The sequence below is a fragment of the Lithobates pipiens genome, unplaced genomic scaffold (assembly GCF_037356315.1).
Source record: "Lithobates pipiens isolate NorthernLeopardFrog02 unplaced genomic scaffold, aLitPip1_a1.2 Scaffold_30, whole genome shotgun sequence".
In the NCBI taxonomy this organism is placed as follows: domain Eukaryota; kingdom Metazoa; phylum Chordata; class Amphibia; order Anura; family Ranidae; genus Lithobates; species Lithobates pipiens.
Genome location: NW_027507791.1, coordinates 178107073 through 178134387, shown reverse-complemented (window position 1 = coordinate 178134387; position 27315 = coordinate 178107073). Strand labels below are relative to the sequence as shown.

Here is a 27315-nt window from a genome sequence, read left to right as displayed (position 1 = left end):
AGAGGCTATAGTCAGAAGACACTTAAGTGGGCCTATCACAGGGCAAAGGATAGCTCTCATGACCTGCTATTGCTTCAGGGGAGAAATTGGATATTATGAATAGTGCCATCACAGTGCACATCAGTGCCATCGCAGTGCTCATCAGTGGCATCACAGTGCCCATCAGTGCCACATCAGTGCTATTACAGCGCTCATTGGTGCTACATCAGTGCCATCACAGTGCTTATCAGTGACACGTCAGTGCCATTTCAGTGCTCATCAGTGCCACCTGTGCTCTACAGTACCATCAATGCCACTACAGTGCTCATCAGTGCAACTACAGTGCCATCAGTTCCCTACTGTGCTTCACAAAAGTGTAATAGGTAGTAAGAAATTTGATGTGTAATTTATGTCCCTAGAACACCTGAAGGTGCTCCCTGCATGTTGGGCATCTGTATTTGGCCAGTAGGGATGAGCCGAACACCCCCCGAATGGACCGAAAATTCGTGCAAACTTTAGAAACCCATGGAAGTCTATGGGACTCGAACGTTCGAAATAAAAAGTGCTAATTTTAATGGCTAATATGCAAGATACTGTCCTAAAAATGGTTTGGGGACCTGGCTCCTACCCCAGGTGACATGGGTCAATGCCTAAAATGTTTTTAAAAATGGCAGTTTTTGCGGGAGCACTGATTTTAATGACGATTAAAGTGAAAAAAAGTGAAATATACCTTTAAATATCGTGCCTGGGGGGTGTCTATAGTATGCCTGTGAAGTGCCACGTATTTCCCGTGTTTAGAACAGTCCCTGCACAAAATGACATTTAACGGAAAAAAAGTCATTTAAAACTGCTTGCGATTTTAATATAATATCTGGTTTCCGGCAATATGGATGAAAATCATTGAGAAAAATGGCATGGGTAGCCCCCCCTGCCCATTACCAGCCCCTTTGGGTCTTATACGGATAGTAAGGGGAACCCCACACCCATATTAAAAAAAGGAAAGATGTGGGGCCCCCAGGCTCTATATACTCAGAACAGCAGTATACAGGCGGTGCAAACAAGACAGGGACTGTGTAGGTTTGTTGTGTTAAGTAGAATCTGTTTGTAATTTTGAACTGGTAAATTTTTAAAGTGTAGCTCCAGTCCAAAAATCTATTTTTAAGCTTTTTGGAAAACATAGGGAAGGGTTATCACCCCTGTATAATTTGTTTTGCCGTCCGTCTTTTTTCATCTCACTTCCTGTTGTCTCCTTCCGTTTGCAAGTAGCAGACGTTTGTAAGTTGGATGTTTGAAAGTAGGGGCCTGCCCTATATGCTCTGCAGAAATGGCAGAACAAGGTTTTGGTGTTGCCACAACATTGAAAGCCCTCAAAGTGACTCTTGGTGGGCGCTGGAGCGCCCTGCTGTGAACGATTATATCAAGAATTGTAATTACATGCCATTGTTGAACAGTGGTAGAAAAATTGGGCCTTTGGTGGTTGTGGTGCTGGTGCCACAACACTATAAGTCCTCACAATTACTCTCGGTGGGCACAGGAACGGGCCCTGCTGTGAAATATTTTATCAAGAAATGTAATTACATGCCCCTGTTAAATGCCCCATGCCCCAGCAACACGTTGTCCAGGACCAGTTTGTGACCTCCCAGTGTCTGGGAACGCATTGCATAGACCTTTCTTCAAGGCCTCCCGGAGATTTCTCCTCCTCTGCTCCCTCTACAACGGCAAGATAAGATCCGCAACCTTACCCTTGTACCGTGGATCAAAGAGAGTGGCCAGCCAGTAATGGTCCCTCTCCTTGATCCGAAGAATACAAGGATCCTTCCGCAGGCTTGGCAGGATCAGGGAGGCCATGCAGCGTAGGTTAGCTGAGGCATTCGGTCCGGAGTCCTCTGGGTCACTAAGGACAACATGATCCGCAGCTACCTCCTCCCAGCCACGTACAAGTCCACGGGTTTATTGGGACTGTAAATCATCCCTACAAGCCCGCTGCTGCTGCTGATGCTGAGTGCCAGCCTCCACCTCCATGCTGACACAATCATCCTCCTCCTCCTCCTCCTCTTCCTGTGTGATGGGTGGGGAAGCAGGAACACTGTCTGGATAAAGGGGGCCTTGAGAGGCAAGGAAGTCCTCCTCTTCCTGCCTCTGTTCTGCCTCAAGTGCCCTGTCCATTATTCCACACAGCGTATGCTCCAAGAGGTGGACAAGAGGTACAGTGTCACTGATGCATGCACTGTCACTGCTCACCATCCTTGTGGCCTCCTCAAACGGTGACAGGACAGTGCATGCATCCCTGATCATGCCCCACTGGCGTGGTGAGAAAAAACCGAGCTCCCCTGACCCTGTCTTGGTGCCGTAGTCACACAGGTACTCATTGATGGCCCTCTGCTACATGTGCAGCCGCTGCAGCATGGCCAATGTTGAGTTCCACCTGGTGGGCATGTCACATATAAGGCGGTTCTTGGGCAGGTTCAACTCCTTTTGGAGCTCAGCCAGTCGAGCACAAGCATTAAATGATCGGCAGAAATGCACACAGACTTTCCTGGCCTGCTTCAGGACATCCTGTAAGCCTGGGTACCTGCCCAAGAACTGCTGCACCACCAGGTTAAGGAGGAAAGCCACACAGGGCACATGGGTCAGTTGTCCCTGTCAGAGGGCGGAGAGGAGGTTGGTGCCATTGTCGCAAACCACCATTCCTGGCTTAAGCTGGCATGGCGTCAACCACCTCTCGGCCTGCCCCTGCAGAGCTGACAAAATATCTGCCCCAGTGTGGCTCCTGTCCCCCAAACAAACCAGTGCAAGCACGGCATGGCATCGTTTTGCCTGCGTACTTGCGTAGCCCCTTGAACGCCTACAGAGCACGGCTGGTTCTGAGGACAGAGCACTGAAAGAGGCCATGGAGGAAGAAGAAGAGGAGGGGGTGGAGGAGAGAGGTGTGTTACAACCAGTAGTAGCATTTTGGAGGCGTGGTGGCAGAACAACCTCCAACACTACTGCACCTTGTCCTGCATCCTTCCCAGCTGCCAGAAGAGTGACCCAATGGGCCGTGAAAGACAGGTAACGTCCCTGTCCGTGCCTGCTGGACCATGAGTCAGCGGTAATATGCACCTTACCGCTGACCGCCCTGGGAGTGAACTTCTTTCGACGGTCCAGCAGCTGGGGCAGGGAAATGTGCCTGCTATAATCGGACGTGGGTGTACTGCTAGCAGAGTGCCCGGAAGCACTTGGCTGTGACATACCTAATTCTACACCTTCATTTCTCTCAGAGCAGGTTTCAGAGAGGACTGAAGGTCTAGTGGGGTTGGAGATCCCAGCTGATGAGGAGCAAGGAGAGGTCCGCTTTGTTCTTTGGTGTGGGTCTTTGAGGTACGCTTGCCAACGAGCTGCAACATATGGTCAACATATGTCTGGTCAAGCATGTGGTGCCCAAGTGGCTGATGTTTTGGCCACATGAGATACACTTGAGACATATGTTGCTAATAGCAGTGGTGCGATCTGAGGCGCTCGTCTCAAAAAAGGCCCACACCAAAGAACTTTTAGAATAACTCGCAAAGGTATCCTGCCTCATTGGACATGTGCCTCCTCCTCCTCCTTTCTCCTATCAGGCACCCACGTGTTCAAGGCACGCAGACAAAACCCACAATCTCCTACAACTGACTGAAAGCTCTATCACAGAAGAGCAATATAGCTAGCTATATAGGTGGATATAATGGTGTATACTGTGGTCAGGGCACGCAGACAACACTCACAATCTCCTACAGCTGACTGAAAGCTCTATTACAGAAGAGCAAGAACGCTAAATCGGCTGATAACGAACGGTGTATACTGTGTTGAAGGTACACAGAGAACACCCACTAACTCCTACAGACGCCAAGACACTACACAAGGCCGCCGCGCTGGCGGCCTTATATAGTGTGGGGCGTGTACTACATAGCCTGAGCTATGATTGGCCACAGACATCCTTCCTGTGGCCAATGATGGCTCTCCTCGCTGCCGGCGCTGTGATTGGCCAAGCATGCGGGGTCACAGTGCATGCTTGGCCAATCATGAGCCAGCAATGCACTGTGATGGCTCAGTGCATTGTGGGCCATGAGCAACACATGAATTTGGTGCGAGCGGCCCATAACGTTCGGTATTCGCCGAACGTGTGAACAGCCGATGTTCGAGCTCATCCCTATTGGCCAGGCTGTGTAAAAGTCCCACACATGTGGTATCGCCATATTCAGGAGAAGAAGAAGAATGTTACTGGACAACTTTGTGCCTCATAGAATATAAAGTGGGGTGTTTGCTTTCCAAAATTGAGTCATTTTGTGGGCATTTTCATTGTCCTGGTGCTCCAGGGCCTTCAAAAGTGTAATAGGTAGTCAAGAAATTGAATGCATGTTGCATCTTTGGCCTTTGTATGTAGCTAAGCTGTGAAAAAGTCTCACACATGTGGTATCGCCATACTCAGGAGGAGTAGCAGAATCTGTTTTGGGGTGTAGTTGCAAGTATGCATATGTCATGTGAGAGAAATAACCTGTTAATTTGACAATTTTGTGGGAAAAAAATCTTTATTTTACAAAGAATTGTGGGGAAAAAATTGCAAGTTCAAAAAACTTAGCATACAGTACCTCTTACTAAATACCTTGGGATGTCTATTTTCCAAAATAGGGGTCATTTGGTGGGAATTTTGTACTGTCCTGGCTTGTTAGTGTCTCAAGGAATGAAATAGGCTATCTGTACATCAGGTATGATGATCAATTCCCAATGATTGGCACCATAGCTTGTAGACTCTATAATCTTCAAAAAGACCAAATAATATACACTGATGTGTGTTATTTTTACCAAAGAAGTATAGTGGTATACATTTTGGTGGAAATTTATGAAGAATAATTAAAATTTGCTAAATTTTATAACAGCAACAAAGAAAAATGCATTTTTTACAAAAAAATTTCTCTTTTTTTATTTATACAAAAAAATGTAAAAAAACTCAGTGGTAATGAAAGCTACATTTGTGTGAAAAAAGGGCAACAATTTCACATGGGTACAATGTTGTGTGACTGAATAATTGTCAAAGTATGAGAGCACTGAAATCTGAAAATTGGCCTGATTAGGAAAGGGGTATAAGTACACAGTGGACAAGTGGTTAAACCAGATTATAGCCGATGATAACATGTTTTAAGGTTTTGCTAATTTTAATGTGCAAATAAAAATACTATTTATTTTATTTTATTTATTTTTGTTTTGGCACATAAATCCCCATTCTCTTCCAATTATCCCCTTTTGGAAGTATATTCAGAGTAGTTTCTATTTTTACGTTAGAGTATATTTATTATGTTGTTATTAAAATCCATTAGGAATTTTTAGTAAGAGAAATAATTAAAAGAGCATCAATTTAGAAATTGATTACACAATGGAGTTAAATAGGTTTTCCCCAAGCATTAATGGTTTCATTTTATTCTTCTATAAAAGAAGCAACATCTCTGTAACATTTTGATAAAACTATTCAGAATATGTGAAATGTCTACATAGTTGGTAAGATTGAATAACGTCTATAGCCCATCCAGTTCAACCTGTGTAGGTGTACATGTGTCAGTGTCGATAATCATTCCCATTTCCAATGTTGTGTTCTTTAAGATGCACGTCCAAGAGTTTACCTTTTTTATTTTTATTTATTCAGGTGTTAAAAAGCAGTTTTTTTTTATTATTATGAATATTATTATAAGCAGTAAGGTAAGTAAATTATGCTTTAAAAAAAGGATTTTGAAAACAATTACCTAATTTTTCAAGGGCTTTCCTAAATATTCCACATGTGTTAAATTTTGGTTTAGTTGTTTCATTAAAATAAATAATTGAATTACTGAAATGGCTGTATCTGGGTATAATGCATATAAGAATAGAGTGAAACACTGTTAAATAAAGGTTATAGACCAGAATATTGCTTTGATAATTAGGGCTGTTTGTTTGATCCTGTATGCACAGATCCTCCTCTTTTTGTATTACCCCCAAAACATGTCCAGATAAGATTGAGTAAATGGAGTCAGGCTGCACATGCTCAGTTTGGTGAGAGTCGCGAGAGTGCATGTGATCAGCACAAGGACAATCAGCACTGTCCAGACAGAGGGTCAGGTGTTCTGCATCCTGATAAGACAGCCAGTGCAGTATGAAAACTCCTCCTGCAAGCTTTAACCAGGCAATGATAGAAGTAAAAAAACTGCTATATACTGCTGATGATAAAAGGTATTTAGCAGTTTATATTTACTAAAATGATTGTATTTCCTTATTCTGTGTACTGTGGGAGACCAGATATAGTGAATTTTGAAAGACACACCAAGCACTGGTTTTCTAATGTCTTGCTTTATCATAAATATATAATTATTATGGACCTTGAAAGAAATGACTGCTATTGTGAATTCACCTGGTTAATCAACACATATTGGGCATTTCAGGAATTGCATCACTATAGCCCCATACACACTATCAGATTTTCTGCTGATTTTTGTCTTCAGATTTACCAAAACTGTGTAGTGCAAGGGCCTGCCGGACTGCATACAGATTGAAACTCCTAAGGTTTGACCTCATATTTTATGGTTTTGGTAAATCTGAAGGAAAAAATCAGTAGAAAATCTGATAGTGTGTATGGGGCTTTACAGCTATAACCAAAGGCAAAAGAGCATTGATAAAGACCATTTCCTTCATTCTAAAAGCATAATATCAATTGAGATGCTTACATTCATGCTAAAATATTCTGGTAAAACTAACAGGACATCTATATTTTGTCAATATATTCTTATGCCCCGTACACACGGTCGGATTTTCCGACGGAAAATGTGCGATCGGATCATGTTGTCAGAAAATCCAATCGTGTGTGGACTCTATCTGACTTTTTCCGTCGGAGTTTCCGACACAAAAAGTTTGAGAGCTGGATCTAAAATTTTCCGACAACAAAATCTGATCGTTTAAATTCCAATCGTGTATAGACAATTCCGACAGGACAAAGTGCCACATGTGCTCATAATAAATTACGAGACTAAAGCTATTGGCTACTGGCCTGTTTATAGTCATGTCGTAGGTGTTTTATGTCAGAACGAACTGATTTTCCGACAACTTTGTGTGACTGTGTGTATGCTAGACATGTTTGGGCCAAAATCCGTCAGAAAAAATCTGATGGATTTTGTCGTTGAAAAGTCTGACCGTGTGTACGGGGGATTAGTGATTCGATTCTTAGCCATTGACAATTACATTCTATGCAAATGCACCACATAATCCTTTCACAAAAAGATTGCACTAAACAGACACTGACAATTTATGTTTATTTTGAAAATATATCAAACCTACATAACCACACTACATAATACAAAACGCAATATATCAAAAATATTTAAAACACAAACAATACTCTAAATATACTCTCAAATGAGACAATAATGAGGGTCACCAGCCAAAGCTAGGCTTTGACCTGGTACACCGCCACACAGGAATTTTATGGTTGCAAGAGCCTCAGAAGATAACGATTTATACTGAAGGAGGAAACAGCAGCACAAGTGACACATCTCATGAGTGATGAGTGAATGAGTGAAATAAGTATTTGAGCCTTTTCACAAAACATGACTTTAACAAAACCCTTGTTGGCCACCACAGAGGTCAGATGCTTCTTGTAGTTGGCCACCAGGTTTGAATACATCTCAGGAGGGATTTTGTCCCACTCCTCTTTGCAGATCCTCTTAAAGTCATTTAGGTTTCGAGGCTGATGTTTGGTAGCTCCCTGCATATATTTTCTATTCAATTAAGGTCTGGAGTCTGGCTAAGCCACTCCAGGACCTTAACGTGCTTCTTGTTGAGCCACTCCTTTGTTGCCTTGGCCGTGTGTTTTGGGTCATTGTCATGCTGGAATACCCATCCATGACCCGTTTTTCTTTTACCGTGGGGGTGATGTTCTTGGGGTCATAGGCAGCATTCCTCCTCCTCCAAACATGGTGAGTTGAGTTGATGCCAAAGAGCTTGATTTTGGTCTCATCTGACCACAACACTTTTACCCAGTTCTCCTCAGAATCATTCGTTCATTAGCAAACTTCAAACGGGCCTGTACATGTGCTTTCTTGAACAGGGGTACCTTGCAGGTGCTGCAAGATTTCAGTTCTTCAAGGTGTAGTGTGCTACCAATAGTTTTCTTGGTGATTATGGTCCCAGCTGCCTTGAGATCATTGAGAAGATTCTCCTTTGCAGTTCTGGTCTGATTCCCCATTATTCTCATGATCATTGAAACTCCACAAGGTGAGATCTTGCATGGAGCCCTGAGGGAGATTGGGTTATTTTGTGTTTCTTCCATTTGCGAATAATCACACCAGCTGTTGTCACCCTCTTACCAAGCTGCTTGGCGATGGTCTTGTAGCCCATTCCAGCCTTGTGTAGGTCTACAATCTTGTCCCTGCCATCCTTGGACAGCACTTTGTTCTTGACCATGGGGGGTAGATTGGAATCTGAGTGATTGCTTCTGTGGACAGGTGTCTTTTATACAGATAAACGGAGTGCTCCTAATCTCAGCTTGTTACAAGAGTGCTCCTAATCTCAGTTTGTTACCTGTATAGAACACCTGAGAGCAAGAAATATTGCTGATTGATAGGGGATCAAGTGTTTATTTCACTCATTAAAAAGCAAATCAACTTTTTTGAAATGCGTTTTTCTGGATATTTTTGTTGTTATTCTGTCTCTCACTGTTAAAATAAACCTACCATTAAAATGTATACTGATCATTTCTTTGCCAGTGGGCAAAATCAGCAGGGGATCAAATACTTTTTTTCCCTCACTGTAAATGATACAAAGAATCCTGTAGACATTATATGGAATTCATAAAGCTTATGGGCTACTGGCAGGGGGCATAAACAAGATGCCTTGATATGGTGGCAATGAGAAGCTTACCTGGCTGTGTACTGAGCAGGCGATATGCAAATGGAATAAGTAAAAAAAGGGTTCCTTTGTGATGACTATCATATTGTTCTGGTAAATATCACCCAACAATATATCTTTGTATTCCCCAGGTTTGTTAAGTCAACAATGCAAGATGCTAACAAGACTACACTAATGGAGTTCCAGCTAGTGGGGTTTTCAAGCTTTCTTAAATATCATAGTGAAATTTTTTACGCTGTTCTATTAGCCTATATCGTATGTATCATTGGAAACTTTATTATTATTGTATTAGTTATGACTCATATATCTCTACAGATCCCAATGTATTTCTTCATTTTCATATTTGCCATTTCGGAAATGATGTGCGTTTCAGTAACTATACCAAAACTCTTATACATTCTTGCCAAGACTGATTACAGGATATCTGTTATTGGCTGTTTTACACAGATGTATGCTTTACATGCTATAGGAGAAACAGAGTGCTTTCTTCTTGCACTGATGGCCTTTGATCGATTTTTGGCTATTAACAATCCGTTGCAGTATTCATCAGTTATGAACAATGCATTTTGTTGTGTGTTAGGTACTCTTCCGTGGATGGCTGGGTTCATTATTTCTTTTATACCTGTAATTTTTACAGCTCTTCTGGAGTATTGTGGTCCCAATAAGATTGATCAGTTTTTCTGTGATCTGGCTCCACTGCAGAATTTGGCATGTTCTAACCCAACGATCAGCAATTTTGTCACTATGTTGGCAGCCATACCTGCGGTTGTCTTTCCCTTTACTATGATAGTAGTGCTTTACATTACAATAATAAAAACTGTGCTAAAGATAAACAGCAATGCAGGGAAAAAGAAGGCATTTTCTACATGTTCTTCCCATCTCATTGTAGTCTGTCTATTCTATGGTACCATCATTATTGTCTATATCAGGCCAAAGGGCAGTCACTATGATAAATTCCTTTCACTTATGTATACTGTCATCACTCCAATGCTAAACCCCTTTATTTACACACTTAGGAATACTGAAGTAAAGAATGCTTTGCAAAAGTCAGTTAGGCTACTTCGAAAGCAGGTTTTGTGACAGGATCACATTTTAGGGCTGCTGCAATGTGAAGGTAATGGTAACAGTGTACCGTAAAAAGCGCATCACTCTATAGATCTTCATTGAAAGGTCACAAAGTTTAATTTAATTCAGCTATTTTGGCTGCAGAGTGATGTAATGTGCTGAATCGCGTCTCACCAAACTGAGCCGAACAAATTTTTTGTGCTTTGTCTATGCATTGAGACTGCATTGGAAAAGGCTGTTCAGCAAAGCCCAAAACCTCTGGTGTGCATAGAAAATCAAGAACATCTAATGCCGCGTACACACGGTCGGAATTTCCGACAGAAAAATACAGATGGGAGCTTTTGGTTGGATATTCTGACCGTGTGTATGCCCCATCCAACTTTTTCTGTCGGGATTTCCGACAGACTTAGATAGAGAACATGTTCTAAATTTTTCCATCGGAAATGCAGAGGAGGTTATCCCATTGGCAAGTCTGAACACGTGTATGCAGCATTACACTTTTTTTTCTACTTTCTGTTCTATTCTGACCCACAGATTTCTTTATCCCCCAGCCTCACCGTTGTGTAAAGAGGACATATCTAAAATTCTCAGTGCTATAGTGATTGGATAACCCTTCATGGAAAAGCCCAGCCCGCTAAGCTAAGATATCCGATGATTATTTTGCATCAGAGTGCTCTATTATTTAACATTTTACTTTTTTGCTATAGAATGGAAAATATTGAATATACTTGGATGCATTCAGTACTGAACTAATATTTTCATTACTTTACATTCTGCACATTTGTTCAGCGAGTTAGAAGCTGTATGTATATACAACATACCCCCAGGTTATGCCATACTTTTGTAGCAATGATGGCTTAATCTGTATGTTTTTTTTGTGAATTTGGGGTAGCGGCCCCCCAAAGCACATTGTCCCTATGTTGATGGGAAGAAGGGCTTCATCCCCACAACCTTTGCACTGTGGTTGTGGGGGTCTGTGCAGGGGGCTTATTGGAAGCTGGAAGCCCCCTTTAACATGGGGACCCCCAGATCCCAGCCCCTTATGTGTGAATAGGTAATGGGGTACAAATGTACCCCTACCATTTCACAAAAAAAGTGTCAAAAGGGTTCAAAAACACAAGAGACGGTTTTTGACAAGTCCTTTATTAATTTCTTCTTCTTTACGCTTCTTCTTCCATCTTCTTTCTTCTGGTCTTCCTTTGGTGTTCTTCTTCTTCCTCCATCTTCTTCTTCTCCATCTTCTTCTTCCTCCACTCTTCTTCGGTTCTTCTGACACTTCACATATAACAGAGGGCCACTCGGTGACCTTGTCCCCCTCTGACACACGGGGACTTCCCTATGGCTTTCCCTGTGATGTCAGAGGGGGCAGGGTCACCCCGTTTACATAAACTAATATAGAAGATAAGGTACAGTATATAGAAAAATAAGAATATAACAGAATTTTTTTTATTGAATATAACAGAGTAAAACAGAACAAAATAGGATAGCAAATAAAAGAATAGAATAGACTAAAAAAATAATATAATTAGAAAGATTATAACCATCTTCTGAAATTTGAATAGAATAAAAAAAACAAAAGAATAGAATATAAATAATATAAACATTTTCCAAAATTCAATTTGAATTTGAAAGAAATATATTCTTTTCTATTCTATGTTTTTTTCCTATTATATTCCTTTGTTTTCTATTCTATTCTATTCTCTTTGGAAATTTGAAAGCTATTCAAATTCACAAACTATTCAAAATCGAAATCTATTCATATTCGAATTTGAAACTATTGAAAATTTTAAAACAAAAATTTGTCCAAATTTCAATTTGGAAAAAAAACAAACTGCACTTGTCTAACTAGACATATGCACACTGAAATATTTTCTTTTGGAATTTTGTTTTCATCCAAAAAATACATTTATTTAGTTACTTCCGAAATTAGTTTTTATTTATTTTGTTTCGTTAAAAAATGCATTCGACCGAAAATCGAATATTCCGCCTACAAGCTATAGTAGAATTTGAATGTTGTATGACACTATTACTATATATATTTATTAATTATTATTACTAGTCAACCAACATTAGAATTCTTCTATAGCCTATGGGTGGATCATTTGACCATAAATGTCCACTCACGGTGACTGCTTCGTCGAATCCTCATTGTGAATCTTTTCTCTCTATGTCGAATAATCTTGGACTAATAGAGCTAAGGTTGGGCACATTCGACCACAAACATATATACAGTTCCTATTAGTGCTACAAACTATTAGTCATGTGCATTAGCATGTACAATCTGAAAAATATAAAGTAAACTAAGTTCCAGTGCATCTACCAACCACTGGAAAAATGGATATCAGAATACAGAAAACAAAAAGCAACGCACGATGGAAATCGCATAAAAACGTATTAGTCTTTAGATAAGTAACATGATGAATTTATTGCACTAAAGTTAAATCACTAGAGGCCCGGCAAGAAGAACCAAAGAGGGGGACAAGACCCCGGAAGTCGGAAGAAGACCCCCGGGTGACGACGAAGAAAGCCGGGCTCCTCCTCTAGTAAAAGAGCTAGCAGAAGATAGCGGAGGAGTCTGGGGAGAATACCCCCCAAGACGGAAGAAGACCCCTGGAGCTGTGCAATAAATTATTTTAAAACCTTGTGTTGTGTTTTATTTCCATTTTTTCACCAGGTGAATGGGTAGGGGCACATTGTACCCCATACTCATTCACATAGGGTGGGGGTCCGGTATCTGGGGGCCTCCTTATTAAAGGGGGCTCCCGGATTCTGATAAGCCCCTGCCCGCAGACCCTGACAACCAACGGCCAGGGTTGTCGGGAAGAGGCCCTTGTCTTCATCAACATGGGGACAAGGTGCTTTGGGGTGGGGGGCCGCAGGGCCCCCCTTCCCAAAAGCACCCCCCATGTTGAGGGCACGCGGCCTGGTATGGCTCAGGAGGGGGGCGCTCACTTGTCCCCACCCCCTTTCCTGCCTGGCCGGGCTGCGTCCTCGGATCAGGGTAAGGGTAAGGATAAGGGTCTGATATGGACCTGGGGGGAACCCCCATGCCATTTTTTTGGCGTAGGGCTTCCACTTTAAGTCCATACTAGGTGACGGGGCCAGCGATGTGTCAATCTCACCGCCGAAGACAGCGACATTGACTTCCTTCACTAGTCCCATCTACCTGGAGCCGCGTTCAAAATGAATGGACTTTCCTCAGTGTGTGGGCAAGTCCGTTCATTTCAAAAGTCCGGCCATAGTCCGGCGTTTTTTTACGCCACACCTATTCCGTTGGAAAAGTCCGGTCATGTGTGGGCTGGTCCGCTCGTTCGGAAAGTCCGGTGGACCTCCGCTTCAAAGTCCAGAGGTTTGTCCGCCGGACTAAGTCCACCGGATAGTCCGATTGTGTGTACGCGGCATGAGACTCACTTATCTCTTCCAACTTCTGCCTGCTCTCCCCAATATTTTCTTCACAGACTGCATTCATCTTTCCTCAGATTCTTCTGGGCTAGAAAATCAAGGAGAATTAACTCATCCCAATACTTCCAAACTGGATATCATCTATTATGATGCATCTTACCTAGCTAGGCTCGTACAAGCAATGGTCATCCCAGATTAATCACCAACTACTAGTAGCTATTTTAAACCACCCACTGATGAGCCCAATCAGTGACTAATAAGGACTTCTTGGACACTAAAATCTCCTAATTTTCCTTCCTTCTATTTGGGATTTGTGGAACATTTGCCTTTCCACTTTATCTGGTGCTCCTTTTCTAATTTTGTTAAAGCATATCTACTGTCAACATATTAAATCACATAATTATTTTCACATTGCATTTTAATTAATTTAGTCTAATTTTATTAATCTGAATGATCTTGAAGTTTATAAACTTACTTTGTGAAGATTTACACATTTATTTCCTTGATTTCTGTAACACATCCATTATGACCTGTGAGTGGGCACTGCCATGTCACACAATTCACAGAGCCTGCCTTCTGAATTACAGAGGTGCTTGAAGGAGGAATTTCAAGAGATGGATTTAGTACAGGAATCAATGATTGTAGGTAGCAAGGTACTATGGGATATGTTATCCTTAGAAAGTAAACAGCAGAGAAGAACCTGGAATAGGGAATGCAGGAAGGTGTGGAAAGAGATGGGCAGTAGATGGGCAGAACTCACAACATGAAAGTTTTTTTTTTTTTTTAAGTAAGCTTTTATTGTATTGTCAGAAATAACTAGTGTTTGTATTAAAATTACAAATGTGCTGTTGTAAAATGAAAGTGTATTCTGTGACCATAGATTTCATTTAAAAGTGGAAGCCTCCAGTGCCAGACATACAGCTGTACTCAAAAGTGTGTATACCCTGGCAGAAATTGTGAAATTTTGGCAATAATATTGAAAATATGCCTGATCATGCCAAAAAAAACCTCTTTCGTTAAAGGATAGTGATCATATGCAGCCATTTATTACCACATAATTGTGTGGCTCCTTTTTAACCACTTCAATACTGGGCCTATTCCGGCACTTCTCTCCTACATGTAAAAATCAATTTTTTTTTGCTAGAAAATTACTCAGAACCCCCAAACATTGTTATGTTTTTTTTTAGCAGACACCATAGGGAATAAAATAGCAGTCATTGCAACTTTTTATCTTGCATGGTATTTGCACAATAATTTTTCAAACGGCTTTTAAAAGAAAATAAAAAATAAAATAAAAAAAAAAGTAAAGTTACCCGATTTTTTTGTATGATGTGAAAAATAATGTTACACCAAGTAAATATATACCTAACATGTCATGCTTTAAAATTGCGCAGACTCATGGAATGGCATAAAACTTAAAAATCTCCATGAGCGACGCTTTAAAAATGTTTACAGGTTACCAGTTTAGAGTTACAGAGGAGGTCTAGTGCTAGAATTGTTGCACATGCTTAACGCATTTGGCAATACCTCACATGTGTGGTTTTAACAGTGTTTACATATGTGGGCAGGACTTACATGTGCGTTCACTTCTGAACGCGAGCCACCGTGGACAGGATCGTTTTACATTTTTTTACTTCATTTTTTCCACTTTTTTTTACATTTTTTTGGATCACTTTTATTCCTATTACAAGGAATGTAAACATCCCTTGTAATAGGATAGGTGTGTGACAGGTCCTCTTTATGGAGAGATGCGGGGTCAATAAGACCCCACATCTCTCCTCCAGGCTGGAAAGCATGAGATCGGGAAAAAAAATTCACCAATCTCATGCTGACAGCCATGGTCGGCGCTTTGTTTTGTTCAGGGAACCCGGGTGTGACATCATAACGTCGCCTATAAGAACGATCAAGCAGTGGAACTGCTACTATGATTGTTCTTATCGTTCACAGAATCGCCGGCCAGAAAGAATGATATCTGAATGATGCCTGTAGCTGCAGGCATCATTCAGATATTTCAAACAGATGGTACAGCGCTCTAACTAAATTAAAATAATTACTAACGTATTAAAATAAATATTAATTAAAAGTCCAAAATAGCTTGTATGTCAAAAAATCCACGTGAGGAATCTTCAGTGGTATACAGTCAGATCATGCGTAAAGTGCCGGGGGAGGGGGGGACCACCACCAATGGTAAAATTGGCTGCTCACCTAATCATATGGACGCTTTAAATTGCAGAGGGTCACATGCACTTAATATCACTGAATGCTTATCAACTCGTCCAATTGCTGTATTCCTTCTCACAGATATTATCCGACCGGTTCAGCTTTCTCCCACTCACAGTCAAATCAACTGGCAAATTTGTGGAGTAGCCACAATGGATCGTTATATTGCAGTATCCCCAATATATCAAGCGAGGTATGAAGTCTTTGGAAGCGCGTAAAGAGATTGTCATAAGGCCCGTAATTTGGTCATTTTAAGTAAGGAGTATTACCAAAGGGAGATGTCCCGACTACTAAATGATGAGGATACGTATAAAATCCTAATTAGAGATCCCATGTTAACATATAAAGATGAGCTGCATTCCATTATAGAAAATGGAAAAGATCAAAGGATCTTATCCAAAAAGGAAGCAGCATATATTGACCCTTTGTTTTGTAGAACTCCTATAATATATTTCCTACCCAAAATCCATAAAGACAGTACCAATCCCACAGGGAGGCCTATAGTGAACGGTATCAATTCCGTATCTGCTAGATTGGGTCAATACATTGACTTTTTTCTTCAGCCTTTAGTGGTGAATACTCCTGCATACTTAAAAGATACTAAACATATTATACAAATTTTGGAGGAATTGGGGAGTTCCTCCTCTAGTATCTTGGTGACAGCCGATGTAGGCTCACTATACACCATTATAGGGCATGATGATGCCTTTGACCTCAGTCGAGTTGGCCTTATCATCGTCAGCATTGTCGCGTAGACATCAAGAATTTTTGCTGACTTGTTTAAATTTTTGCCTGAGCCGAAATTACTTTTGGTATGGCAAGGAGTTCTATTTACAGACTAGAGGGGTAGCGATGGGAGCCCGTTTTGCTCCCAGTGTAGCCAACTTATTTATGGCTCACTGGGAGGAAGAGGCAGTTTTTAAACATCGCCCCCCTCAACTAGTGTGTTATCTTAGATTTATAGACGATCTTATTTTGATTTGGGATGGTTCTAGATTGTCACTTGACAGTTTCATTCAATCATTGGATTCCAATGATAGGAATATCTCACTTACATGGAATGTGAGTCAAGATCATATAGTCTTTTTGGATCTGGAGATTAACAAAGATTTGGGTAACTTTAGGTTGGTTAACCATTTCAAACCTACCGATCATAATGCTTACATTCCCCTGGGGAGCCATTACCAATATTTGTTGTGCAACATCCCCAGGGGACAATCGTAATTGTACGAGGAGTGAGGATTATATATCTCAATCCGTAGTGTTAATCTCCAGATTTGAACAAAAGGGATATGATAGGTCTGCCCTGAAGGCTGAATTTGAAAATGTCAAACAGATTGATAGAACCACTTTAGTCTCTAGTCAACTTAGGTAGACTAATAATAGCGAGCAAAATTTTAGAATGATTTTAGATTACAATCTCCAACATAAAAAATTCGAAAAGATAGTGTCTAAACATTGGTAAGTTTTAAAGCAGGACAAAATTCTGGGGCCGTGCTTCCTGCCCATCCACAGTTTATTTATAAAAAAGCTCCTTCTTTGAGGGACCGTCTTGCCCCCAGCGTTCTTAACCCCCCTATTCCATCAGAGAACCGAATGTTCTCCTTCCTGGGGGAGTTTTACGCCTGTGGGCGGTGTAGACCGTGTAAGCATTCTAAAGTCAACATTAAGAAACGGAAGAAGTTTCTGGCCTCTGCAACTAATAGGGAAAATGATATTCGGCAATTGATCACATGTGATACGATTGGAGTGGTTTACATGTTAGAGTGTGAATGCGGGTTACAATACATAGGACGCACTTCTAGACCTTTACATGTGCGTTTAGCAGAACACGTTGATAACATTAAAAAAGGTTTGAAAACCCACAATGTGACACTTCAAACAATTCCATCAGCAAAACTGAGATGGTCACAAAACATTGGAGGAGGGGTAATTTTATCCGCCAGCTAAGCCGTAGGGAATCCTACTGGATACATGAGACCAAGGTATTAGTTCCTGGTGGATTGAATGTTGATTTCGATATTAACTGTTTTATTACTGATCAATGATTTTATTGTTTATTTTTTATTGTACTTTTAGTATGATTTAAATAGTATTTGACTGGCAGCCAGTGATGTCACGTTGATATATGTGTATTATACACATTCTAATATTCTTAATTGCTTTTGAATATTAAGTTCAAAACGCATTTTTATATGTATTCTATAGGAGGTGGACTTTTGTAAACTAATGTTTGGAGAAAAGGTTCATGCTTTGTGATTTTGAGCACATGTGAAAATGTGTTTATTAATGGGTTTTTTTTGTATTGAATTTGAGTACCTTTTAGCGGTTTTTATGTATGTGATTATATTATATACACAAGGGGAAGAGATTTATTGTTGCTATGGCAATGTTTACAAATATGGATATGTTCCTTTTTGTAAATCACATTCGTTGTTGTGCATTGTACTGGTAGGCACGATGGGATGAGCCATTTACATGGTAACGTTCGTTTAAACCCACAAAGGCTGTCCTGAGGGCCACGCTTGTTATCGTGTAGTTTTGTATTTGATTTGAACTACACAACAGGATGAGTTGTTACCATGGTAAATATTTGCAAATAAGGAGAGGTCGTCCGTCACGTCATACTCGCATGAATCGTATTTACGTTCGGATGAGCGGTGTGATTGGATGAGCCGTTACTATAGGAACCCCTAATTGTGTATTTATACATCAGGTGTCGCGTCATTTCTGTGTCCGCTGATGAAGTCCCGCCCACAGGGACGTAATGTATGGACAGAAATCATGTGACGTCACCCGTGGCCATTCATTTTAACGATCGTTTGAAGCTTCGTTATTGTAAGTGTGTTTTTTATGTATATTTATCATTAAAACGTTTTTCTATGGAGAGCACTATGGCTTATCTTTCTATCCACATGGTTTGAGGAAATGTGAATACTGCAATATAACGATCCATTGTGGGTACTCCACAAATTTGCCAGTTGATTTGACTCTGAGTGGGAGAAAGCTGAACCGGTTGGATAATATTTGTGAGAAGGAATACAGCAATTGGACGAGTTGATAAGCATTCGGTGATATTAAGTGCATGTGACCCTCTGTAATTTAAAGGGTCCATATGATGAGGTGAGCAGCCAATTTTACCATTGGTGGTGGTCCCCCGGCACTAAGTCACTTTACGCATGATCTGACTGTATACCACTGAAGATTCCTCACGTGGATTTTTTGACATACAAGCTATTTTGGACTTTTAGTTAATATTTATTTTAATACGTTAGTAATTATTTTAATTTAGTTAGAGCGCTGTACCATTTGTTTGATATATTGCATTTTGGGATTTGGTGATTGATCCTTGATGTTCAGCAGCTTTTTGTAAAGAGGTTGTGCTGCGCTGATTTTTTCTGCTTTTATATCATTCAGATATTCCCACTCAATATCAAGGGTGTCATATGATGCCCTTAGTATTGTAGTGGTTAAATCATAATGATAACAGAAATCATCCAAATTTCTGCATGACCTTCTGTAATATAGAGGTCCACCTGATCTGGTAAGCGCATCTGGCTGTCTGTGGTGGAGGGTCACCAATTTTTTACTGGAGAAATTATTTTTTTTCCCGTCCTGAGGGTTCTTGCCTTTCACCTTTTGGACTTTCAGTCCCAATATGTGGAATGGACTTTTTTCCTTAAATTATTGTGCTGCACTATTGTTTTATTGATTTTATGTAGGCTTTGTGATTACCTATAGTGTTCAGCTTGCATTTACTTTAATCTGTTTGCGCTGATTGCCCTTTTTCTATATACAAGTTGGCTTTATCCCTGGATGCGAGGCCAGGAATAACACCATTAAAGCCATTAACATTTATCACTGGCTCACAACAATGTCCAAACCAGGCTTTATGCTGTCCCTTGATGCAAAGAAGGCGTTCAACAGAGTACATGACAGCAACACTACAAGCTATGGGTTTCCCAGATATGTTTCTCCAACTGATATTGGCTCATCACCCACTACCAGGATCAAAGTCAATGGTCGCCTGTCGGACGCCTTCTCCATATCGCATGGCATGCAACAGGGATGCCCCCGTTCCCTATTATCTTTGTGCTCACCATGGAACCCCTCCTACGCAGACTTCATGCCAACACAGACATCAAAGGAATTGATGTAAAATCCAAAGCCTACAAAATGGCGGCATACATGGATGACATTTTGCTTTTCCTGTCAGATCCAATAACAACCATACCTAATCTATTGAAAGACTTTGCTCTTTTCAAAAATACCTATAGCCTATAAATATACTTTTCAAAACCCAAGATACTGAACATATCCCTCCCCCCAAATTTGGTAGCACACTGCAAATCCAACTTTCACTTTATGTGGGAACCGCATGCAATTACTTAATTGGGCATAAAGATTCCCACAAATTTGTCTGAACTATGCTCTAGCAACTTCCCACCCATACTTCATTCCATACAGCAGGATCTCCACAAATGGACCTCAGGCATCTACTCCTGGTTTGGTAGAGCTGCCATTGTCAAAATGAATATTCTACCCAGACTCCTATACTTATTTCAGACCCTCCCCTTCAAAATCCCCACTTCGTTTTTCACATCTTACAAAAGGATATGTTGAAATGTAATTTGGGCAGCTACCACCCCTAGATTGAATTGGGACAGAATGGTCCTTCCAAAAATAGGCCTTCCGGATGTACAAAAATATTATTGGGCATGCCACATGTCCAGAATCATAGACTGGCATGTGCATAAGAAAACCAAAGACTGGATTAACCTAGAAGACTCTTTCGTGCAAATCCCACTAGTCCATACCCCATGGATTGAGCAAAAATCTATTCCTACAGAAAATGTGGCTCACCCTTTAATAGGCCCTACCCTACTGACATTCAGGGTGGCATGTAAGAAACTAAATATGACCCCCACACCAGGACCTCTGACCTCGCTAGACCAGAACACAGATTTCCCTCTGGGCCTCATGGAACCCACCCAAAATGACCTTAGTTTAACACTACCACTTAGAGCAGAACAATGTTACCAGGATGCCAGCTACTTACATACCAGGCTTTGACCTCTTGATTCCCTGACCGGAACATACTAAGACACTTCCTAAATAGTGCCAAACCCATCACTCAATGGCATAGAGACCACACTCCCTTAGGCACTATGTTCTAGCACAGAACCACAAAGACATTTGATTTCAGTCGTATATTCACTCCTGTTCAGTGGTTGTGTCCCCAAAGCAGATAAGTCAGCAATGGGAAAGTGAGATCACTCTGGATTTATCCAGAAAAGAAAGAGAGCGGATATACGACCACATCCACAAGGGATCCATTAACGTATCCGCGCAAGAAAATGGCTTTAAAATCTATTCCAAATGGTACAGGACACCCTACAAGATTCATAAATATCACCCATAAGTCTCCCCACTGTGTTGGAGATGTGATTCTGTTCTAGGCTCAATAATTAATCCATGTCTGTTGGGAGTGTACCCTCATACAACACTTCTTGCAGGAAGTCCACTGTTTGGCAACCCAAATAATGACCTACACCCTGGATTTTACCTCGGCCCAATACCTACTCCACCACAAATCCTTACCTACAAAAAATCCCTTACTCTCCACCTCATCAATGCTGTCAAACAATGCATACCGGTCCACTGGAGAGGCCACAATCCCCGATCATCCCTGAAAGGCTCTGTCACATAGAGAGAATAGCGGGAATGGAAAACTTTAACTCCAAGCAAAAGAGACCCTGACCAAATATCAAAAAACCTGAGCCTGCTGGAATAACTTTAGGGAATCCCCAGAATTCCAACAACTATTGCCGCGTACACACGGTCGAACTGTTTGACGTACTTAGTCCGTCATACAATCCGACGGACAATCCGTCGTACTTTTCACTGAACGGACTTGACCACACACGGATGCACAAACAGTCCGTCGAAAGCTTGCGCGATGACGTGTACAGCACGTACGACAGGACTAGAAATAAGAAGTCCAAGACACAGCAAAGCACCCTTCCGCCGTGTAAATCCTTTCTGGGCATGCGCCATTCTTAGTCCGTCGAACTAGCATACTGACGACCGTATTGTCCACTGAAACCAAAGTACGACGGACAGATTTTTGGAAAATCCGAAAATCTTAGTACTCCGGACTGCACGCTGATAAAGTCCGCTGAAGCCCACACACGAGCGGATTGTCCGCTGAAATGTGTTTCAACGGACTAAGTACGTCAAACAGTTAGACCGTGTGTACGCGGCATATCACATACCAAGTAAACACCTCACCCTCCGTGAACACCACGAAACTTGATGTCTGAATGGTTTGGTTCACACACAAGCTGCTACCCCACCCCACTGTCCTCCCCCTCACCCCCTCTACCTTTTACTCTGATGTTATCATTATTTTATTTTATTTTTATTTTTTTCTCTTCTTTTCGCTTGCATCATCTGCTGGGAAAACAACTTGACTTTAAGCTCCCATCCAATACCCCCGCGCATTCACAGTTTGCTCCCGGGAAAAAGTGGGATGCTGGCACCTTGCCTCTGCTTCCCAGATCAGACAAAGTGAAGGCTGTATCACAACTATATGCAGCTAAGTCACCATGGTCAACACCTAAGCACATTCAACTATAATATATTTCCAGGTTGCATTGTATTTTATTGTGATCTTCATGCTGAAATGTTCTCCCTCTCCAATATGTATCACTGTATTCATCTCGCTGAACTTATTATTCTGTTTGATGTATAGTTCTCTAGTAATGCTTCTAAATTTAAAACTATTAATAAAAACATTGAAACAAAAAAAATAAAAAAATAAAAATAAATAAAAATGAACCTGTTGAAGCCTGCTTAACACATTAGTTACTAGGTGACCAATGTGTGTTTAACTGTTTACTCCTAGAGCAGCGGCTGATCTGTCAAAAGCAGCTCCCCCCAGCTAAAGTTGGGTTTCTGGTGGGACTGTCTCCAGATCATGTCATCACTGTGTCACAGGATTGTGGATCCTTTATGGCCCCCGGGTGTTTAGAACCTTTTAAAGGGATCTGGGGTAATTGGGAAAGAACATAACTTCCTAAATAGTGCCTCTTTGTTTGTACTCCTTGTACTTTGTTAAAATATATCATGCCTATCAGCCTATGAGTCCCTCCTGTATTGTACTTCTCCAGTACTTAGCTTCATACAAACACAGTTCTGAGCTCAAGGAAAACAACAAAAAGAACAGGCTAAACATGTATATATTCACCTCAACAAGTGGGGTGGTTACTCATGGATCCTACACCATGTAGGGTGCTGCTCCCGTAACTAAACATATAGCAAAAACAAATAATTTGGGTGTGAGGCCCAAGAAAAGATTTACTAATGACAGAATTCGATCCTTTTAAGAGTATCAAAAATTTATATTTATTACATTTATTTAGAACAAGTTGGCAGAATGATAAGCCAAATGTCAAGAAAAATAGCAACTTCACTGTAATGGGCAATAGAAAATCACTACAGTAATTGATGCATCACGCATTCACGTAAACATAAGACACTACATGTAACAATTAAAAAGAAGCATCCAGATGCCACATAGTGACACACAGTTTAGATGCCAGATGAAACATTCATCATGGAAATGTCTTTAAAGAAAAGAGTGTACTATGTAAAGTGACAGCTTGACCTGTGCGTGGCTCCGGGAAGAAATGGATAGGGGAGAGGGAAAGGAAAAAGAAGGCTGACTGATAATAAGGGAGCAAAAAATGCCGTAAGGTGTGTGGTATTAAGAAACTTGAGTTCTGATCTTTCCATTCAGGGGAACATGTCTTGAATAGTCTTTAACCAGATATTTATGAAGGTGTATCAAGTATAGATCTTAAGTATATGTAAAGATTTCATGGAAAGTCCCGGTGACAACAGTAGTGATGGACGAACTTCCGACGGGACGTTTCGCGAACACGGATCGCGAATGCGGCCGATAGTTTGCGAACCGTAACGTTCGCAGCGGGCCCCATTGACTTCAATGGGAGACAAACTTTGCAAACCTACAGGTCAAATTTGCAGCCACAAAATAATTAATAGCTGTGCAAACATAGTCCCACCACATGGCCAATGACATAACACATGTATGAGGTGAATCTGGGATCGGCAACTACAAGCATTCTTTTTTTATATGTGAAATTGTTGTGACAATTCAGGACTGTGGAGCGCATGAAGGCAATGGAGGAGAGGGAAGGTCAGGGTAGGCAAAGAAGAGGGTGCAGGAGATGATCACCAGCAGCGTGACATACAGCAATGACACCTGCACCGTGATAAAGTCATCTGACACTAGCACCGTGATAGAGAGCACTGACATCAGCAGCGTGACATAAAGCACTAACACCAGCACCGTGATATACAGCACTGACAGCAGCACCGTGATAGAGAGTACTGACATCAGCAGCGTGACATACAGCAATGACACCTGCACCGTGATAGAGTCATCTGACACCAGCCCCGTGATAGAGAGCACTGACATCAGCAGCGTGACATAAAACACTAACACCAGCACCGTGATATACAGCACTGACAGCAGCACCGTGATAGAGAGTACTGACATCAGCAGCGTGACATACAGCAATGACACCTGCACTGTGATAGAGTCATCTGACACCAGCACCGTGATAGAGAGCACTGACATCAGCAGCGTGACATAAAGCACTAACACCAGCACCGTGATATACAGCACTGACTGCAGCACCATGATAGAGAGCACTGACATCAGCAGCGTGACATAAAGCACTCACACCAGCACCGTAATATACAGCACTGACAGCAGCACCATGATAGAGAGTACTGACATCAGCAGCGTGACATACAGCAATGACACCTGCACCGTGATAGAGTCATCTGACACCAGCACCGTGATAGAGAGCACTGGCATCAGCAGCGTGACATACAGCAATGACACCTGCACCGTGATAGAGTGATCTGACAACAGCACCGTGATAGAGAGCACTGACATCAGCAGCGTGACATAAAGCACTAACACCAGCACCGTGATATACAGCACTGACAGCAGCACCGTGATAGAGAGTACTGACATCAGCAGCGTGACATACAGCAATGACACCTGCACCGTGATAGAGTCATCTGACAACAGCACCGTGATAGAGAGCACTGACATCAGCAGCGTGACATAAAGCACTAACACCAGCACCGTGATATACAGCACTGACAGCAGCACCGTGATAGAGAGTACTGACATCAGCAGCGTGACATACAGCAATGACACCTGCACCGTGATAGAGTCATCTGACACCAGCACCGTGATAGAGAGCACTGACATCAGCAGCGTGACATAAAGCACTAACACCAGCACCGTGATATACAGCACTGACAGCAGCACCATGATAGAGAGCACTGACATCAGCAGCGTGACATAAAGCACTCACACCAGCACCGTGATATACAGCACTGACACCAGCACCGTGATATACAGCACTGACACCTGCACCGTAAGCAGCCCCAGGAGGAAGTCAGTATAGCACAGGGATGATGGGAGCCCCTCTTAATGAGCATAGCACAGGGATGGTGGGAGCCCCTCATAATGAGCATAGCACAGGGATGGTGGGAGCCCCTCATAATATGCACAGCAGAGGTACAGCCCCAGGAGGAAGTCAGCATAGCACAGGGATGGTGGGAGCCCCTCATAATGAGCATAGCACAGGGATGGTGGGAGCCCCTCATAATGAGCATAGCACAGGGATGGTGGGAGCCCCTCATAATATGCACAGCAGAGGTACAGCCCCAGGAGGAAGTCAGCACAGCACAGGGATGGTGGGAGCCCCTCATAATAAGCAGCCTCAGGAGGATTTCAACATAGCACAGGGATGGTGGGAGCCCCTCATAATATGCACAGCAGAGGTACAGCCCCAGGAGGAAGTCAGCACAGCACAGGGATGATGGGAGCCCCTCATAATAAGCAGCCCCAGTAGAAATATGACACCGCTCAACCTCTTCAAACAGGAGGGTACGGGCATATAGTAAGGTGTGCTTTTTTTGGACAAGGAAGTGAGCCAAATGAAGAAAGAAGGTCTGTGTGCTCGATTTAAAAAATTGTTTATAGACATATACATGGTCTACTGGTCACATGTGTTGAATTCCTCCGAGATCCATGCCTCATTTATTTTTAGAAATGTGAGGTAGTTAACACTGTCATGAGCTAGACGAGTACGCTTATTGGTCACGATCCCCTCTGCTGCGCTGAACGTCCTTTCGGACAGGACACTGGACTAGGGGCAAGCCAACAGTTCGATTGCAAATTGGGCAAGCTCTGGCCAGAGGTCAAGCCTGCCCACCCAGTAGTCCAGGGGTTCATCACTCCTCAGAGCATCCACATCGGCCGTTAACCCGATGTAGTCGGACACCTGACGGTCTAGACGTTCCCTGATGCTGGATCCGGATGACACCTGTCGATGGGTCAGCTGAAAGAATGACCTCATATCCGAAGTCACCAACACATCTTCAAACCGGCCTATTCTTGCAGGCGCTGTTGGATTGGTACCCGCAACTCCTTCTCTGGGAGTGGGAATTGCTCCTCTGCCAGCGCACGCAAAAGCAGAATGCAGCATTTCTCGAAGCAAGGCCTGGAAGTGCTGCATTCTGACAGCCCTCTGTGACGGCGGTAACATTTTGTGTTTGTACCGGGGGTCTAAGTACGTTGCCACCCAGTACTGGTCCTTGACACTTATGCTTTTTATACAGGGGTCCCTATTAAAACACTGGAGCATGAAGGCCCCCATTTGCACTAAACTGGAAGCGGTGTGGTGGCCTGGCTCCTGCTCATCATCCAGGATAATGTCGTCCTCTTCATTCTCCTCTCCCCATCCACGCACAACAGGGATCCCAGAAAGGTTTAAAGCATGCTCTTCTTGCTCCTCCTCATCCGCCCCGGCACCATCCTCCTCTGACTCCTCTTCAGACTCCTGTTGTTCACTTGTCTCAGATAGAGTAGCCCCCCCTGGGAATTCATCCAGCATTGCGACTTCCTCATCTTCCCGCTCCTGCTCCTCCACAGCTTGATCAATGACACGACGCAATGCACGATCCATAAAGAAGGCATAAGGTACCATGTCACTGATGGCGCCATGGCTGCGACTGACCAGTTTGGTGATCTCCTCAAATGGCCGCAGAAGTCTGCATGCGTCGCGCATGAGCAGCCACTGGCGCGATGAAAAAACCCCCAGCTCCCCAGAACCTGTTCTGCCGCAGAGTTCATACAGGTAGACGTTAACTGCACGTTTCTGCTGGAGCAGCCTATCAAGCATATAGAAGGTTGAGTTCCATCACGTCGGGCAATCGCAAATAAGACGTCTGACCGGCAGATTGTGTCGCCGCTGAATGTCAGCAAGGCGAGCCATGGCCGTGTAAGAACTTCTGAAATGGGCCGAGATTTTCCTTGCCTGCCGCAAGATGTCCTAGACCCCAGGGTATTTGACAACAAATCGCTGCACGACCAAGTTTAAGACGTTGGCACCGTTGTTACACACCACTTTACCAACTGTCAAATTGAGCGGTGTTAGCCACTGATCTGCCTGTGAACGCAAAGCTGAAAGGAGTGCCGGGCCAGTGTGGCTCTTGGCTTCCAGGCACAGCAGACGCAGCACGGCATGGCAACGTCTCACCTGGCATGTCGAATAGGTTCTGGGGAGCTTGGGCGGCACAGCTGAAGAGACACTAGCAGTGGAAAAGGAGGAGTCAGCCAAGGAGGAGAGGGAGGAGGATGGAGTAGGAGGAGGA

General features: G+C 42.5%; 1 protein-coding gene across 1 annotated transcript; it reads left to right on the top strand.

The window, feature by feature from the left end:
• The first annotated feature begins 5467 nt into the window (after positions 1-5467).
• LOC143943358 (olfactory receptor 10A7-like) lies at positions 5468-13508 on the top strand. Its single transcript, XM_077465085.1, has 2 exons — positions 5468-5490; positions 8994-13508. The coding sequence occupies exon 2, from the start codon at positions 9010-9012 to the stop codon at positions 9940-9942; it is 933 nt and encodes a 310-aa protein (XP_077321211.1). The 5' UTR covers positions 5468-5490; positions 8994-9009; the 3' UTR covers positions 9943-13508.
• Positions 13509-27315: the final 13807 nt, after the last annotated feature.

Coding starts and splice junctions, on each gene's coding strand:
- LOC143943358 (XM_077465085.1), top strand. CDS start 9,010: ATGCAAGATGCTAACAAGACTACACTAATGGAGTTCCAGCTAGTGGGG.